General features: G+C 40.8%; 1 protein-coding gene across 2 annotated transcripts in view; it reads left to right on the forward strand.

The window, feature by feature from the left end:
- The window catches only part of GMDS (GDP-mannose 4,6-dehydratase), a 417,655-nt gene that overhangs the window by 338,757 nt on the left and 63,261 nt on the right, over positions 1–15,637 (forward strand). For both annotated transcript variants that reach the window (XR_004359692.1, XM_032702498.1), the window contains exon 9: positions 3,376–3,472. Coding sequence is in view for 1 of the 2 variants with exons in the window: in XM_032702498.1 (XP_032558389.1) it covers positions 3,376–3,472 (97 nt within the window). In the remaining variant the exon portion in view is untranslated. The remainder of the gene's footprint in view (positions 1–3,375; positions 3,473–15,637) is intronic.

Below are 15,637 nucleotides of genomic sequence, written 5' to 3' on the forward strand. Positions count from 1 at the left end.
GCTGTAGCCATTAATGGTTTTAAATATTTTTTTAAATACCATCAGATCTGTTTCTATGTAAAGATCAAACAAGGACATGACATGCATATACTTGTTCAGTTTATCTGTGCTTCAGTGAAAGACTTCATTTTTAGTTGATTTCATGACTACCACAAAAATATATTTGCTTTGTTTGCTTCTCAATTACGTCCGTTCAGACCATTTGGTCCATTGCAGTGCTATTCCCACCACTCCTCAATTATCCTGGCTCCCCTGTCTCCTTCCCTGCCCAGCTCACACTCCACCAGGTGGGCACCCCTGCTTTTCATCCTTACAAAGTCCTCTATACCTGTGGATGTTTTCATAGCTTGAAGCTTGCTCTCTTACTGAATAGTTATAGGAAATAAAAAATAATTGGAATCTCCAAAGCTGTAAAACACAAGGAGCGTTGGTCACTGCTGATAATAAGTATTATGACAGTAGTGATCTCCAGATATGGAATTAGCCTTAAAGTAAATGCAATCCATCCCTCTGTAAATCCAGAATTTAAAAGATCTTGAGGTGAAGAACTTTTCAAGCAAGTAAACTTGCACATGCATTTGAAATGTAACTAACTTAGTTTTATGGGAATTTCTGAGGTCCTCGATAGCAGTGGTATCCACCATAGTCAACAAGTATCATTCTAAGCAATCCCAAAGCACCCATCTCCAACAGGGAGGCACTCGACATGGAACTGTAGATGCAAAGGGCATCAAACCTGCTTTGTTGGTAGCAAGTGCAGAACATTCTGGCCTATGGCTGATGCCACCAGTTGTGGCAGCAAACCCATCCTTTGCTTCAGTGAGAGGGTTAAGCCACACGGTGTGGGGCAGGCAATGGCCTTGCTGTAGAGATTTGTTGTCTGCAGGACCAGCATTTTGTGAAAAGCCTCCACTAGGCCAGCAGGTGCCTGCCTGGTAGCTCTGGGCTTTGACACCAGCTGGGGTTTGGGGGAATCCACTCATCATCATCTATAAATTTAGCCCAGTCCTGATTAGCCAAACTTACTTCAGTGTTTCCCCCAAGTTACACAAGACTGTTTTCTTGTCTGTGTGGGCACTGGCCCTAAGGAGCAGAAATTGGGTAGTTTGTGGCTGGAGCTATCTAAAGCCACAGCAACACAGGGGTTCCCCATGCCTCTTCCACCACGCTTGTGCTTCAAAATAATTTGGCATGACATCTTCCAGTTAAAAATTCTGATGGCAATTTGACTATAATTTAAGGAGGGGTTTGGTGGTTGTTTTTTTTTTCTCTTTCTTTGTGACTAGAGAGGGGAGGGGGAGTTGTTTGATGAAATGGATGTCTTGGTGCTGGTGTCAGCCTGGCCCCTGCACAGTCCCTTTTATCAGCAGTATGGTGTCCCCAGCTGTGAGCATAGAGGTGCCAAGAGCAATTAGAAGTGCAGCTATCAAACGTTACTTTGTTCACAATGTACTTTTCTTTTTTTTTTTTTAACTTGTGAACTTTTCACATTACTGGGCTGAACAGAACGGGTGGAGATTTCTTCTTAAGCTATTTCTATTGTTATATAACTTTGATAGCAACATTAAGTGAGTCTTTACTGGCTCGACTGAGCCTTGTGGAGCCTGTTGGGTGTTAAATGGGGTTCTCTGCTCAGTGACCTCCAACGACTGACGTCTCCTGATCTAAGCGCTTCCTGTTGTTTTACTGGTGACGGTTAGTTTTCTATTAAGCTCATTTGAGTCCTGCACATCTTTACCCTCTGCCCTTTAAAGGGAGGGGCTAATGTTAGTTTTGGCTTCTGAATGAAAACTTTGCAGTTCAGGCTTAAAACAGAGCAACTGCAAAAAAAGAAAGAAGGAAAATTTAAATTATAAATCATCTTTAACATCATGGCATGACCATTAACAGCTGACTTCATTGTCACTATTATCTGTTGGAAATTATTTCAGTGCTAAGTGTTCCCAGTATCAAGCATCCTACAGGCTTTGCTAGTCATTCAAAAGTCATGAGTTGTGTTATAAAAATTTTGGGATTCAAAAACTAGTAATAATGCATATTTGGTATTTCTTTCTCCCTTTCAGTGTCTTAATTTTCATGAGCACACAGAGGTCACATCTTCAGACTTTTCTCCTTAGGCCTCAGGGCTAGAAACTCAAAAATGAAGGCTGAGATTGTCAAAGAATTAAATTCTTCTAGGAGCTCCAGGAGAGGGGGTGGGGGGTTCGGGTGGGAGGGCAGAGCAGGGGAGCAAGGAGAAATCAAATCTTTGACAAAATCCGAAGAGCTGACAGAACAATTAGCAAGTGGGAGGCAAAGGTTGCTTTTCTTTCCTTGCTGGTGACTGAGGTGAAATAGTCTAAATCTCAGTGCTGATTTAAATTATATGGATTTTACTTAGACATAAAAAAAAGGTAGTTGACTTCATCATATTTTTATGCCAGGCTGGTGCAGAGCCCTATGGTATATACTTAGAGGGAAAAAGAAAAGAGAGGATAGATTTTCAATCATAACTCTGGATTTTGTATATTCAATGGATTAAGTTTGATGCAGCAATGTATGTTCCTACACAAGTCATCTGAAGCATTTATTTTGAGTGGGAGCATTGTCCTCAGGCATCAAGGCTGCAGGCTGACCTCCCCAAAGGCAGAGCTAGTCACCCACCAAACTGTTCCTCTTCTGCTGCTCCTGAAATTTTACACCACAACAGTCTATAAGACAACAGTTCACACCACAACCAGATCACATAAATTGCAGCAAATTGCAGGCTGTTCAACACATATGAAACTAATTTGGATAAAGTAGCTGTCTTTCAGCTCACAGATAGTAAGTAGCGTTTACAATACATGTATGTGGAGAGCCATGTTGAGGAAGGACTAAAACCTAGTAAGTGTTTTTGTTTTGGTTTTGTTTTTCTAGTTAAGCACAAATTAAATTATGCAGCTTAATGCTATTCAAACAGAGCTTCACATCTATAAAATTAACAGATTAAAGAGTTCCTGAAAGTATTGGCCGAAATACAAGAATTAAAAATATTTTAAGAAAACAACTTTGAACCAATCCACAAATGAAAAACCTCACTGTCATATTTATTCGCAGCTACATGAGACCTTATGAAATAAGGACATTTTATTTTCCCTTAGCATTATGTGTTTAATTTGGAAGTCTTGTATTTTAGACCTTCCACTGAATCAAAAACCAAAACAAAGAGACTTCAAAAGCCACTGTTGCTCCATTCAAGTCTAAACTCTGCCTTTGTTCCTATAGCTAATGAGTTTATACTGTCCTGCAGGGAGAATCGACACCAGCCTCAAGTAAATGAAAGAAGGCCAAATGTTGGTAAGATCAGAGCACTAAAGTAATTATGGGTTGATTAAATGTTTATCTTCTTTACAGGTGGGAAGGGAAGAATGAAAATGAAGTGGGACGATGCAAAGAGACTGGCAAGATTCATGTGACAGTCAATCACAAGTACTACAGGCCAACTGAAGTGGTAAGAAAATGCCCTCTTTTAGCTTTGCAAATGAATAATCCAATCACTCAGCCAATAAATTGCTGCATTTGGCCAGCAGTCTGTGAAAACAGCTTAATTGCACTCCCGCTGCCAGCTTTTAGAGCTCTAAATTAGCCTGCTTATTGGCCCCCTCACAGCCAGCTACCTGGGAAGAAACAAGTGAGCAGGCGGGAGGAGCGGGTGGCCCTGTCACAGAGAATCTTGGTCAGCCTCTCTGAGTGGGAGAGGTGGCGCTGTAGGGGGTAAAACATCACATGGGAAACAAAACAAAGCATAGAACATCTCGTTGTTCCTTCTGATTGTGAATGGGAATATGGTCACCTCTCCTCCAGCTATGAGAGCAGAAAGCACAGGAAGGTAGGCACTGATGAGCTTCATTATAGAGTACCTCCTTTTGTGTTTCATGACAGTGTTTCATCTTCGTCCAGTGAGTATCCCCTGTCCAGCTTAGATCTTTGTAACTATGGGTACTGCAAAATTCCCGTTTTAGAAGTGCGTGTGTGCTTTGTTTTCTTGGGTGCTTTGCAGGATTCCACTCAGCAAATGATTGTTTGCAGAACACATCTTTACTCCCAGGAATGCGCCAGTGAAGTCTACCAGGGGTACTAAACCAACACATGCTGCCAGCAGGACCAAGTCAGTAATCCCTGTGCTCCCATCACCTAATCAGCATTCTAGGAGAGGGAAAAAAACAACAGTATTTCCAGGTCTGGCAGGATGGTGGCAATGTGCAGAGATAGTACAGGATGAAGCCTGGTTTCTGGACACAGGGAACAGTAGCACCAATTGTGCAATGTAGTAGTGGATGTACACAGGAGAGGATGTTCTCCTCTCCTTGAGGGAGTGATACCAGCCCCACTGGCTGCTGACACAGCACCAGCTGTCAGGCGATGAAGAGCTGTCTGATTCAAGCAAGGGGGTGACAAGAGCACCTTTGTGTTGCAGGGTGGGAGTGGGGAGCCTGCATGTGTGGAAGTGGACACAGGTTCTAAAATTGAAATTCAGAGAACAGAGACTTTCATGTTATGTTAAAAAGAGCTGGGCCTGTGTATTGCAATCAAATGCTAGGAAGTCATTAAGAGCTGTCCGTCATTCTGTGCTGTGGTAAGGTGTCAGGATGATAAGGAGGACAGAGACAAAAGGACTTGCCAAACAGGAAAAGGACACTTGACCCAACAAGTCTCTGCTTTGTGAGACCCACTTTCCTGCTTTGTCATACCTCTTACTAACAAGTACATATTCGCTCTTCAAAATTCACAGTTAATATGTAGCTGTTTGGAAGCCATCCCTGTAGGCTGTAGTTCCACCTTATTCACATGCTCAGATACTTTCTGCTGAAATAGTGGTGACCATGGTCTCCTTTTTCTCTGTCCTTATTGATCTGCTTTTGGGAATACAGTTTCTCAATTTTAAATTCAGTTCACTATACATTTGTCCATTTTGGAGTAGTGCATAAGAAGACATCTGTCAGGAATACTCATGTAATTTCTAGTGGATCCATATATGCGTATAAGGATGTATTCATATACAGAGTGGACTCTGGCCTGGAAATAGCACTGTGTATAAAAACGGTAGATGTCTGATGTTTATCTGAAATTACCTGATCTGTCATAGGCCACCTTCCCTTGAATGAGGGCTTTTAATACAGTCCCTACTTGGTTCCTGTGGAACCCAAAAAGGCTGTGAAGCTGTTCAAGCATGATCAAAGTAGAAGCACAAAATGGGTTTTGAAGTACTTTGTCTTAAGGAACAGATGAACTGTGAGCAAACTCCTCTATGAATAGATGTGGCATCCTTTTCCTGAAATCAGTTTTTTTTTAGAGCATCTCAGAATGGATACGCAGAATCACTTTCTTTTTTTGAAATTCTGATTTTATTTTCATTCTTTGTCAGAGGCAGGCAAACTACTTTTTGTTTCATTCAGAGAATCACATCTGTGCAATTCAAAATACTAGACCAAATTCCAATCAATTGCACAAAAGCAAGGAAAAGCAACAAAATTACTAAAACAGACTGACAACACGTGTCCCCTCCTGCCACCCGTACCAATACTGCTGAAGGCAAGAAAGCCTCAGGTTGACGTTTTGGAAGAAGGCATAGCCAGATCAGTTGACAGGAATTCTGCTGTTGAATCCCAGCAGACGCAGAAAAGCTGATGCTCAGATTCTCATGTCTTACTTGGAAACATTTCTGTCTGTCTATCTCTCTAAAATTTAACATCGTATTCTGGAAAGTGAAAATAAACATAATTTAATCTTGTGTACAGTCAGTTCTGACAGTGCCAATACATTCATTTGAAAACACATTTGTTTTCTTCAGTTAGTGATCCTTGGGGTCAAGGTCTCCCATTGAAAAGCTTAGCTGTACTGAAGAAGAAACCTTGAAATGTGAGACTGTCTTCTGGTCAAACTAAGTAGACCCTTTGAATGCCTTGGCTCTAAATCTCTTCACTCTGCTTTTGACTGCTTTGGGGCCCCTTGATATTTACTGGCCTTGGGAATTGTTCCTGCTAATTCTTCCAATGCCTGTCTCTCTCCTTCCTTCCTTGTGTCTTGCCAACTACAGACCTATCAGTATCGTTTCTTTCAGCTTGTATCGAATTCCTATCAGTATCTTTTCTGACCCATTTTAAATTGTTTTTGGAAACTCTAACCTGCAGTAAGGATCGGAGAAAAGTTATTACTTTTGCCTTTCTTAAAATCAACAGTTGTCACAGGACCTTCATGGCAAGTTTGCTTTTATACTGAACTTTATACTATGCTATGAAAGATACCTTTATGCATTTTGCAAGCTTTTTAAGCACATGGCTAGTGAATTCATACTTCACACTAATTTTCTGCCCTACGCATGTAAAAATCAGTTCCCACTAGAGTTTATTCACCTGTGAAATGTCGGTACTTCAGAAATTATCTCACTAGTCTTTTCTACTTATGTTACAGTCCAAACTTTCATATTGTAGGTAGGCAACTTAATCTATACTTGGATTTAAATAATCTATTATTTACAAAAACATATTAAAATTAATTTTAAATTTATTTTAAAAATTAAACCTGAAATTCAATGAACTGCCTCAGTAAGTTGGAAACAACCATCCCTGCAGCCCACAATGTCATAGGCATCAGGTCTCTCAGCCCCTGAAGTTGGGTAATTTTTACAGAATTATGGTCTGTCTTTAATTTTCTTATCTCTCAGCAGGACAATTACTATTAATTTGTATGTGTAAATTTCCTTCAAAGAATTGCACAATTGCTTCTAATTAAATTTTGCCGAACAAGCTGTGTGAGTAAAAGTGCTTCTATTATTTTTGCATGGCAGATATTAACAGTTCTACAGAAGCTTGCTTCATTTCATTGCCCTTTCCTGCAACAATGAAGATTAACCCCAGGTCTCACTGGTGTGCCCTGTCATCACAGAACTTAGATGTATATATCTCTCAGTTAGGAGTTTGTGTTACTTTTTTGAACGGGAAAAGAAAAGAAACCTTTCAATCATAAGTAAATGTTTTTCTCTGAATCTAATGCTCTACATGTGTTACAGGGAATTCTTCCCCTTTCCTCCCACCTACATCTGCTGTTTTCCTACAGATTGCCTGGTGTAGGAACTGTAGGTTGTATCTGTGTATCACATTTGTTATAGGCTAGCATGGCTGTAACTCTGAGGATGCACATGCGTCATCAATGCAAATTTCCTTTCTTTAAGCAAGCTCTGGAAAATCTGTCACAATGTGATGCTAATATTTAAATAATCATCTGGCCTCATATTATTCTTCTTCAAAGAAAAAAGGTCATGCTAACTTGCTAACTTCTTCCTTTTGTTATACACCTTAACATTTTTCTCCCAGTTCTTTCTAGCACTGATATAAATTAAATATATATACATATATATATATTTATATATATAATCATATATATATATATGATTTCTCAAGTTTTCTGTGTGTTGCTTTTACTAAACTTTGCATCTTTGCTTAACTGTGTTTGGCCTCAGTTACCCTTTTCCCTCCTTGGAATTAAGCAGGATGGCTTTAAATTTCAGTCTCTTCAGATGTTTTTTTAAAAATTCAGCTCTGTATTTCCCATGTTTCATAGGATTCCAGTAAAAAATTCCTTGGGGCATATCACATTCACCCAAAGTCAGCTTTTTTACAGTCAAAAACATTTTTGAACTCCTCTAAGTGTTCCTGCCCTAAAGAACATTTAGAATCTAGTGAAACCATAATCACAAACCCCTAAATGCCCCACACTTCCACTTTAGTTTTCATACAAGCTTCATTTCCTACTCCTAAGTTCAGAGCCGCCTGTGACTGTAAACTGTTCAGATATCTGCATGAGGAAACACATGCTTCCCTTCCTCAAGGACCTTTTTTGCTCATCAGTGTCAATATGTGGCCTGTACTAATACTCATGAAAATGAAATGGGAGCATTTAAGGAAGAATAATCTCAGATGATTTTCCTGTCTATTTTCCTCATTAGCAACCAGGTAAAGAAGTTCTGAGTTGTCATAATACTGAGAGTATTCTCTTTTTTTTTTTTTTCTGCTTGTTCTGAAAATATATGTCAGCTTCTGAAAACTATTGCTTCTCTTGTCCTTAGTTCTCCTCCAAGGTGACTTTGCTGCCATGTCAGCCAAAATGTTTATATTGTTCCTTTCTTCAAACTCAACATTCTCTCTGCATTGCTTTGCCACCCTCTTCCTTTTATTTGTCCCTCCAGCTAATAAAACCTGCAGTAGATTTTGTTTGTTTGTTTGTTTGTTTTAGTGAAGGCCTTACATATCAGGCATTTCAGAGGTATCTTTGAAAATATACATATCAAATTCAGCCAACTAAAATAATGATCAGTAGTAACTTGTCTCTGTATAACATCTAAGCAGCACTTAACATATTCTAAATGTTTCTCAACAAGCATGTGAAAAAGGTTTTTTAAAAAATAGCATCACTGTCTTTCTGCTTCTGAAACATGTCTGGCAGAGCAAACAGACTACACAGCTTGAGTGACATCATAGAGCAGCAGCAAAGTCAGGGGGAGAGCCTGACGGCATTGTGTTCTGCTGCCATTCCTAGTGGATGCAACCCTTCCTCCACAGATAGCTTTCTAGTTAATCTCACCCTGATTTTGTTCATCTTAGTTCTTCCTTAGGAGATGGGAAGACCATTACTGCTATCATGTTTTCCTTTCAATATGTCACCAAACTGGAGAAGCTTCAGCAGTCTCATGTACAGTCTTGCTCACTGTCTTGTTTAATCCTTTTAACAGACTCTTAGCAGGACCCCTAGTTTACCTCCTTTCTTGAGGGAGCAGATACCTAATATGTGCCCCTCCAGCCCTCCCACACACAATTCCGACTTTTTACTTCACAACTAGCTCATTACATCAGTATTAGACAGGCACATCCAGTAAAGGAATCCCTCTGGACACCACTGCTCATATGCTGTGCTTTACTCGTTGCTTCTCTTTGCGTCATCCTGCTCCTCCTCTGCTGTGCCTCCAACAAAACATTTCTCTGGCAACTTCTACAGCTGGCTCTGTTCCCCTTCTTCCTTCACCACCTCTTTCTCTGCTGTCATTCCTGAGGTTTTGAAACCAGCCATGTGTCATCTGTGACCTTCACGTCTTCATTGATCTTCCTGAGAACATCAGCCTGTCTCTCTGAGTCTGCTTTCCGATCCTCTAATGCCACAACCATCTGATAAGACTAGCCAGAGAAAGAGGGTGTCCTTACACCCTGGGGTCTGAGTTGGAGTGCTTTTGCACCTTGGTTGTTGGACCATATGTTCATTTACAAGACGAATAGTTTTTCTTTGGAAATGTTCAGACTAACTGAAGAAAGCTCTGACTAACTTTGGGCAGTACAACTTTCCATTCTGGGTGGATAAAGAGATCGCAATCCCATTGAAAAGCTGTGTAAAGATAAAGCTGTCACCCAGGCAGAAGAGTTGGTGGTTTTAATTCATTGCTCATTTTTCTGAATGCTGTTGACACATAGCAATTAGTGGCAATCTTAGATGTGACAGATCCAGGCTCAACTCCTGAAAACAGATTTTTAAATTAAACTTAGGTGACTGGAGGATTAAGGCTGAGGGAGAGATGAATGAGGATAGAAGGCTGTTTACCTCCTTAATTAGAAACTGCCTGATTCAGCACCGCATCCAAGCAAGTGCTTCACTTCAAGGGCATGAATAGTTAATAGGGACAGTTTCCATACTACTAGCTAAGAGTGTGCTTGTATGCATTGTTGCATCTTAATATGAAACAAAGCAATATATCTGTGATGGGAACTGAGACAGCCAGCCTGAACATTGTGGGAACTCAGGAGGTGCCAGCTCATTATTCTTGTTTGCCTGCCCCATTGTACTTGAGCACAGTGCTCAGGAGCGGAGATGCTGAAATAGCTCAGGAGAATTTCTTTAGCCAGGTTCTCTTAGGGTAGCTTTGCAGGCAAGAAGGAATTAGATCAAGTTCATGCAGTTTGTAGTTTTAATCAACTGCTCCTGCAGTGATGTTTCCTGCCCATAATTCTTCTCTGCCTTCCTGGCAGTGGGGGGTCTTACTGCCACCTCTTCACTTATTTATGTTTATTCATGCACAGAAAGTCTCTCTTTATCTCACCTCCTATCCCCTTGCCTCCCCCTTCTCTAGGCCTGCCATTTGGCCTCCTCCTCCCCCTTGTTATCTCTCTCTGTTGTCTCACCCTCATTTGGACCATCCCTTGTTCTCTTATCGCTGCCTGTCCTATGCCTGTCCCATGCCTATCCCATACAAACACTCCAGCATATGTGGTGGGAAATGCAAAGCCTCTGAAGGGAAGTCATGGGGGTGGGAGAGAGCCTGGAGCAGGCAAAAGCCAGAGCAGAAATCTGGGCTTGGGCAGCACCAAAGACACATTTGTCACAACTGCTGTGTTCCCTCCTGCCAGCAGTCTCCACCACCTACAGACTATTCCCCATTTCCTACATGAGTTCAGACATTCAAAAGAGCCAAACTATGGTTCAGGCCACGTTTTGGAGTGCCCAGTGAGAGTGGCAGAGTGGATCAGCACAAATCTGTTTCAGGGCTTTCTGAAGACCTTGGCATCAGAGGTGGTTGAGATCACTTACACACCTGATTGCTGGTTCACATTCAAAAGTGGGAGCATGTCTGAAGATCTGTCTCCCTTTTAGAAGCCATTTATTTTATTTTACAATAGGGTTTTAAAAGTCAAGCAATGTGTTAACAATACTGTTCTCATTGTGATTGTGTTTCCCACCTCGTTGTAACCTTTTCTTTTGCATGTGTTCTGCCAACTCAACCCTTGCAATGGTTTTAGAATGGCAGCAGAAAACTGTAAATGACATGATTTATATGAAAATAAAAATGGCTTTTGAATACAGAGGATATGAGACAGAGGTGAGGTTTCCTTCAACAAATCTGGAATTAAGGGCTAGACTCATGTCTAATTTCTTCAACTTTAGCCAGAGCTTGCTTGGCTTCATCTGTCTCTATTTTATTTTATGGGTGAGTGGGTGCACAAAGGAAGATGACAGCCCCAGAGTGTTCATTTGTTTTATCTTGAGATCATTTTATTGTTGGTAAAAGCAGCTTCTGCTGGGTTTGGGTCAGCAGATGCCTTGGCATTGACCTTTTCAGCATGGAGTCTTCCAGTCAGTGGTTTGCTGGGGTAATAGCTCTCTCAAGCCTGGGTATGCCATGGCACCTAATATTTTTCTTCCTTGAAAGATGGTACTTCAAGCCACTGATTCTCAAAATCCTATGCCACCTTCTGCAAAACATTTGTCATTGTTACTTTGGTGCTGCTGAAGGTGTTATGAGAGTGAGCGCAGTTGTCCCTCAGAGGGACACTCCAGGGCAGTGTGAAAGGGCTATATGGACCAGGTAAGGAGAAATGCATAAAGGTGTAGCCAGTTCTGAGGAATGAGGACGGTTTGGGGGTTTGTCTCCAAAAGCTTTCATTTCATGATTTTTCAGGTGTTTCACAGTCCAAATATGACAATAGACTTTCTTCAATTTCTTTTCTTTCGTTAGTTATCTGAAGTTTATTCCCCAAGAAAATGTAGGATGTTTTAACTTCACGTACAGGAAAAAAAGTCAAAAAATATTCTGCTCAAAGAAAAAAAAGAGAAAAAAATTGACTCTTCAGTGTTTCTAAGGCAAGCCTAATTTGGAGGGCAGGTACTTTTTGATCAGGCTATTTCTTAGATTGATCCTAGAGATCTTCTGTCTCCACAAGAAGCTTTTGCTCAGACTCGTATCTCTGTCCTTCACCATTTGCAATTTCTCTCAAAAGGACAAATGGTGGAAAGGAAGTAGAGGTTTGGAAGTGGTTGCTTAAAAAAAAAAAAACAACCCAACCTTCACTTTTCCGCTCTCTCATCTTTACTCTCATCTTTAGAGTCATCATTTGTAAATTAATAATTTCATGATGGAGGCACGAAAAGGTGGGACCTTTGTTATTATTGCTAGCCTGTGATGATGATAATGTTGAGGAGTGCTTGACCACCTTCCAGATCTTCTTGTCTCATCTGTGTATTCCCCTAAAAACCTGTAGCAATGATTCTGACCTTATAAGAACTTACAAAAAAAATTTTACATTGTTAATTATTTTTCTGTATCCTTAATATTTCCCATGTGTCCAAGGAGAGCTTGTATGGTTGAATTGCAGGGGAAATCGAGCCTTGCAGATATAAACAACTTTTAAAAGGTGTGTGTGGGGGGGGGTTGTTGCTGAATAAAACCCTAGAAAAATTATCTCTGTGGCATAAACATCTACAGTACTTGTCATGAACCAGGAAATGGATCTTCATGCCCATCTTGGATGCTACCCAAATTGTCTGATGTCCCAGCTGGATGGGTGAAAGAGGAGACAGTAATTATCTGCAGGGCAAGAGAGACTTAAACATTAAGAGCTTTATGCCTAGGATCAGCTGGAATTTTTGCTCATTCCTCACATATAGTCTCTGAGCTCACCAAAGCAGACAATATGAAAAATATTAACAGGATTCAAGAAGACATTAGTAATAGATTAAGAGTGCATGCCTCCCTTGTGAGACTTTTTTTCCTTGATTTTTTTTCTTTCAGTCAGAAAAGTCTAAAGGTGAGTAGGTGAAGTCAATTTTAATAATTCACAGACAATAATACATATATTTCTTACTTGACAGAGCTAGCGTTTAAACTATTAGCATTGTCTGGCATAACATCAAACAGGATCAGTCACTCATCCCTTTGAAACCTCTAACCTGGCCTCATTTAAATTTCTTCCTTTCAGCTTTGCCAGTATGTTTTAATAGTCTTGGTGGAGCTCTCAGCTGCCTTGTGACTGCAGACTTTATCTACCAGGTTATGGTTAGGAATAGAGTAAGACAGCACCATTCCTTGTCAGCTTTTCTGTATGCAATGACACAGAAACCTCAGTGCTACAGATAGCCATTGAAATTCAAAACAGACCACTTGACTGCTGAACAGAAATGAGGTTTTAAATCATATTTTCTTTTTCGAACTCTGTTCTGTAATTTTTAAAAGCACTCTTATTTTTTTTCCATCCTCCAAATTGCTGAGCTGGTACTACTTTGCAGTCATCCTTTCTACTGAATAGCTGTAAGGGGAAAAGCGGATTAACAGTAATGAAAACAAAAAAATATGGTTTAAAGTAGGACACCTGCCTTTTTTTTTACAGTGATCTGTAACAAGTTCATGTTTGTTATTCACTACGTCTGTTACCAAGTTAGTGCTTTACAGACCTTAGCTTTAAAAATTTCCAGATTGGGTGACTAGGAGATGAATTGCTTTTGTTTTTATTTTTAATTCAGCTTGACCCATAAAATATTACTCTTCCACCTTCTGATTTTGAAAGCAAAAACATATATTGCAACTTCTTTACAATAATAAAGGCTTCTGACTAAAGAAAGTGGCTCCCACTGTAGTTTTTCCTTAGATAAGAGTTGTAAATTTCCAAACTTCTAATCTTTGGCGACATTTCCTCTTGATCCAAGTTTCTGTTTCCATCTGTTGGTGGAGATTAAAAAGTGAGTTGTGAAGGTGACATTGGAAACAGAGGAAATGTGAGGTTTTAGGAAAAGCTCAGGTAGGGCCAAGTTTGTTCTGTGCACTGTTTTCGTATCTATGAAACAAAGCCTACTGGGGCCTCTTCATGTACTGCAGTGTCACCACTGATCACATGTTGTGACATTCACTCCTCACTCAAAGCAAATCTTCTGTAGTGCTAATCCTATAAAATTACCAGTCTTTTATCCTGCACATAGTTGGCTAAGAGGGCTTGCAGATGAGTATCCAAGGTAGTATTTAGGTGTTTTTCCTGACCTTTCTTTCTCTGTCTCCTCCCGAAGGTGCTTATTGGTATTATTTCTGTATTTTACGTATTTGTTAGATGCCTTCTGGGTAACTTCTGGGCTTAAAATAAAGGTCAAAGTTAATCTTGACTGATGAAGTGAATCCCAGGAGTAAGATACCTCAGGAATGGTAAACAAAAAGTTGTCATGATTAGAATGTGACTAGCCCTACAGGTAAGCCACCCACCTCTATAATAATTCAGTAGCTGTGGCATAATGAATGCAAGGGGTAGGTGGACGCAGAAGTAAAAACAGAAACATGTGAAGGTGCATTATTCACCGCAGTAGAGACTGACAGCAGCAAAGACTTATGAGCACTTGAAGAACAGCCAAAGGGCGTTGGTGATGGATGACAGGCAGTTTGTGCGCTGGAAAGCTCACAAGAAGTATTCTTATTTTTGCCTTCTAGTATTAGTGACCACAATTAGTTCAACTTTGGCTTAACTGCTGGATGGAATTAGAAGAAAAGAAAAAAAAAACCATGATTGACTTAATTAAGTTCTTAAATATGGCTTTGTGAAGGATTTTCTACTCCAGAGTAATGCCTGGAAAATTATCTTTGATACCCTTGATAGCATAGCTTGCTATGACTGAGAATACCCTAGATGCAAACATCCGCATCCAGCAGCTTCTTCAGCTGTGATATCCTTTCAGAGGAAGCAGGTGTCAGGACCATGCTTGCTGGGTGGAAAACTTCTGGGAAAGCCCTTCCTATGTACAGGTACGTGGCAGCTTATGTACTTGCTGTGGGTTTTGTGAGGATCAACATTATATACCAGAGTTCATCAAAAGGGCATTTTGTGCATTGACATAGAGACAGCTTATGACTTACTAGGACTTTGAGCTGGGAGGGACCATTTAGAAATGTGACAAAGTGGTTGGAGTCACTGTTTCTCTTGGTTGGAACTACCAAGGATTGTCCTATTTATCGTCGTAAAAGTAAAGAGTCAGCTAAAGGGATATGCACAGTTGTCAGAGGAACGTAATCAATAACTCTTTCCACACACCAGTGAATGCAAATAACCACTAGAGACAGAAAGAAATAAATATATTAGATGTGAATGCCTCCTTGGTTTGTATACCAACTTTTCCTTTGTTGCTGACTACCTTTTTTTTCTGTAAAGCCTTGTAGTGGGCTGACCCTGGCTGGATGCCAGGTACTCACTACAGCCACTCTCTCACTCCCCTCTGCAACTGGACAGAGGAGAGAAAAAAAAACAGCAAAGGATTTATGAGATCAGGTAAGAGCTGAGAGAGGTTACCTACGGATCACCATCACGGGCAAAACAGACTCTAAGTGGGAATATTAATTGAATTTATTGCTAACAGGATCACAGCAAAAGAATGAGAAGTAAAATAATCTTAAAAACACCTTCCCCACCATTCCTCCTTCCTTCCATGTCCTCCCTCCTCCCCACCAGAGCTGCAAGCGGACAGGGAATGGGGATTATAGTCAGTTGTTGTTTCTGGGTCCCTCCCACGGGAGACAGTCTTTGATGGACCTCTCTGACATGAGTCCATCCCTCAGGCAACAGTTCCTCATGAAACTGCTGTCCCGTGGGTCACCCCTCCATGGGGTGCAGTCCTTCATCAAGGAGAAGACCCACCGGTGGGTGCAGACCCACCGGCATGGGTCCCCCATAGGGGCCACAAGTCCTATCCATGAAAAACCTGCTCCAGCGTGGGCTCCTCCCTCCATGGGCTGCAGGTGGGTCCCTGTACCCTGATGGTCCTCCATGGGCTGCAGGGGCACAGCTGCTCCACCAAGGCCTTGACCACAGGCTGCAGGGGCCTCAGCTCT

This window comes from Chiroxiphia lanceolata, chromosome 1, assembly GCF_009829145.1.
Source record: "Chiroxiphia lanceolata isolate bChiLan1 chromosome 1, bChiLan1.pri, whole genome shotgun sequence".
NCBI lineage: Eukaryota > Metazoa > Chordata > Aves > Passeriformes > Pipridae > Chiroxiphia > Chiroxiphia lanceolata.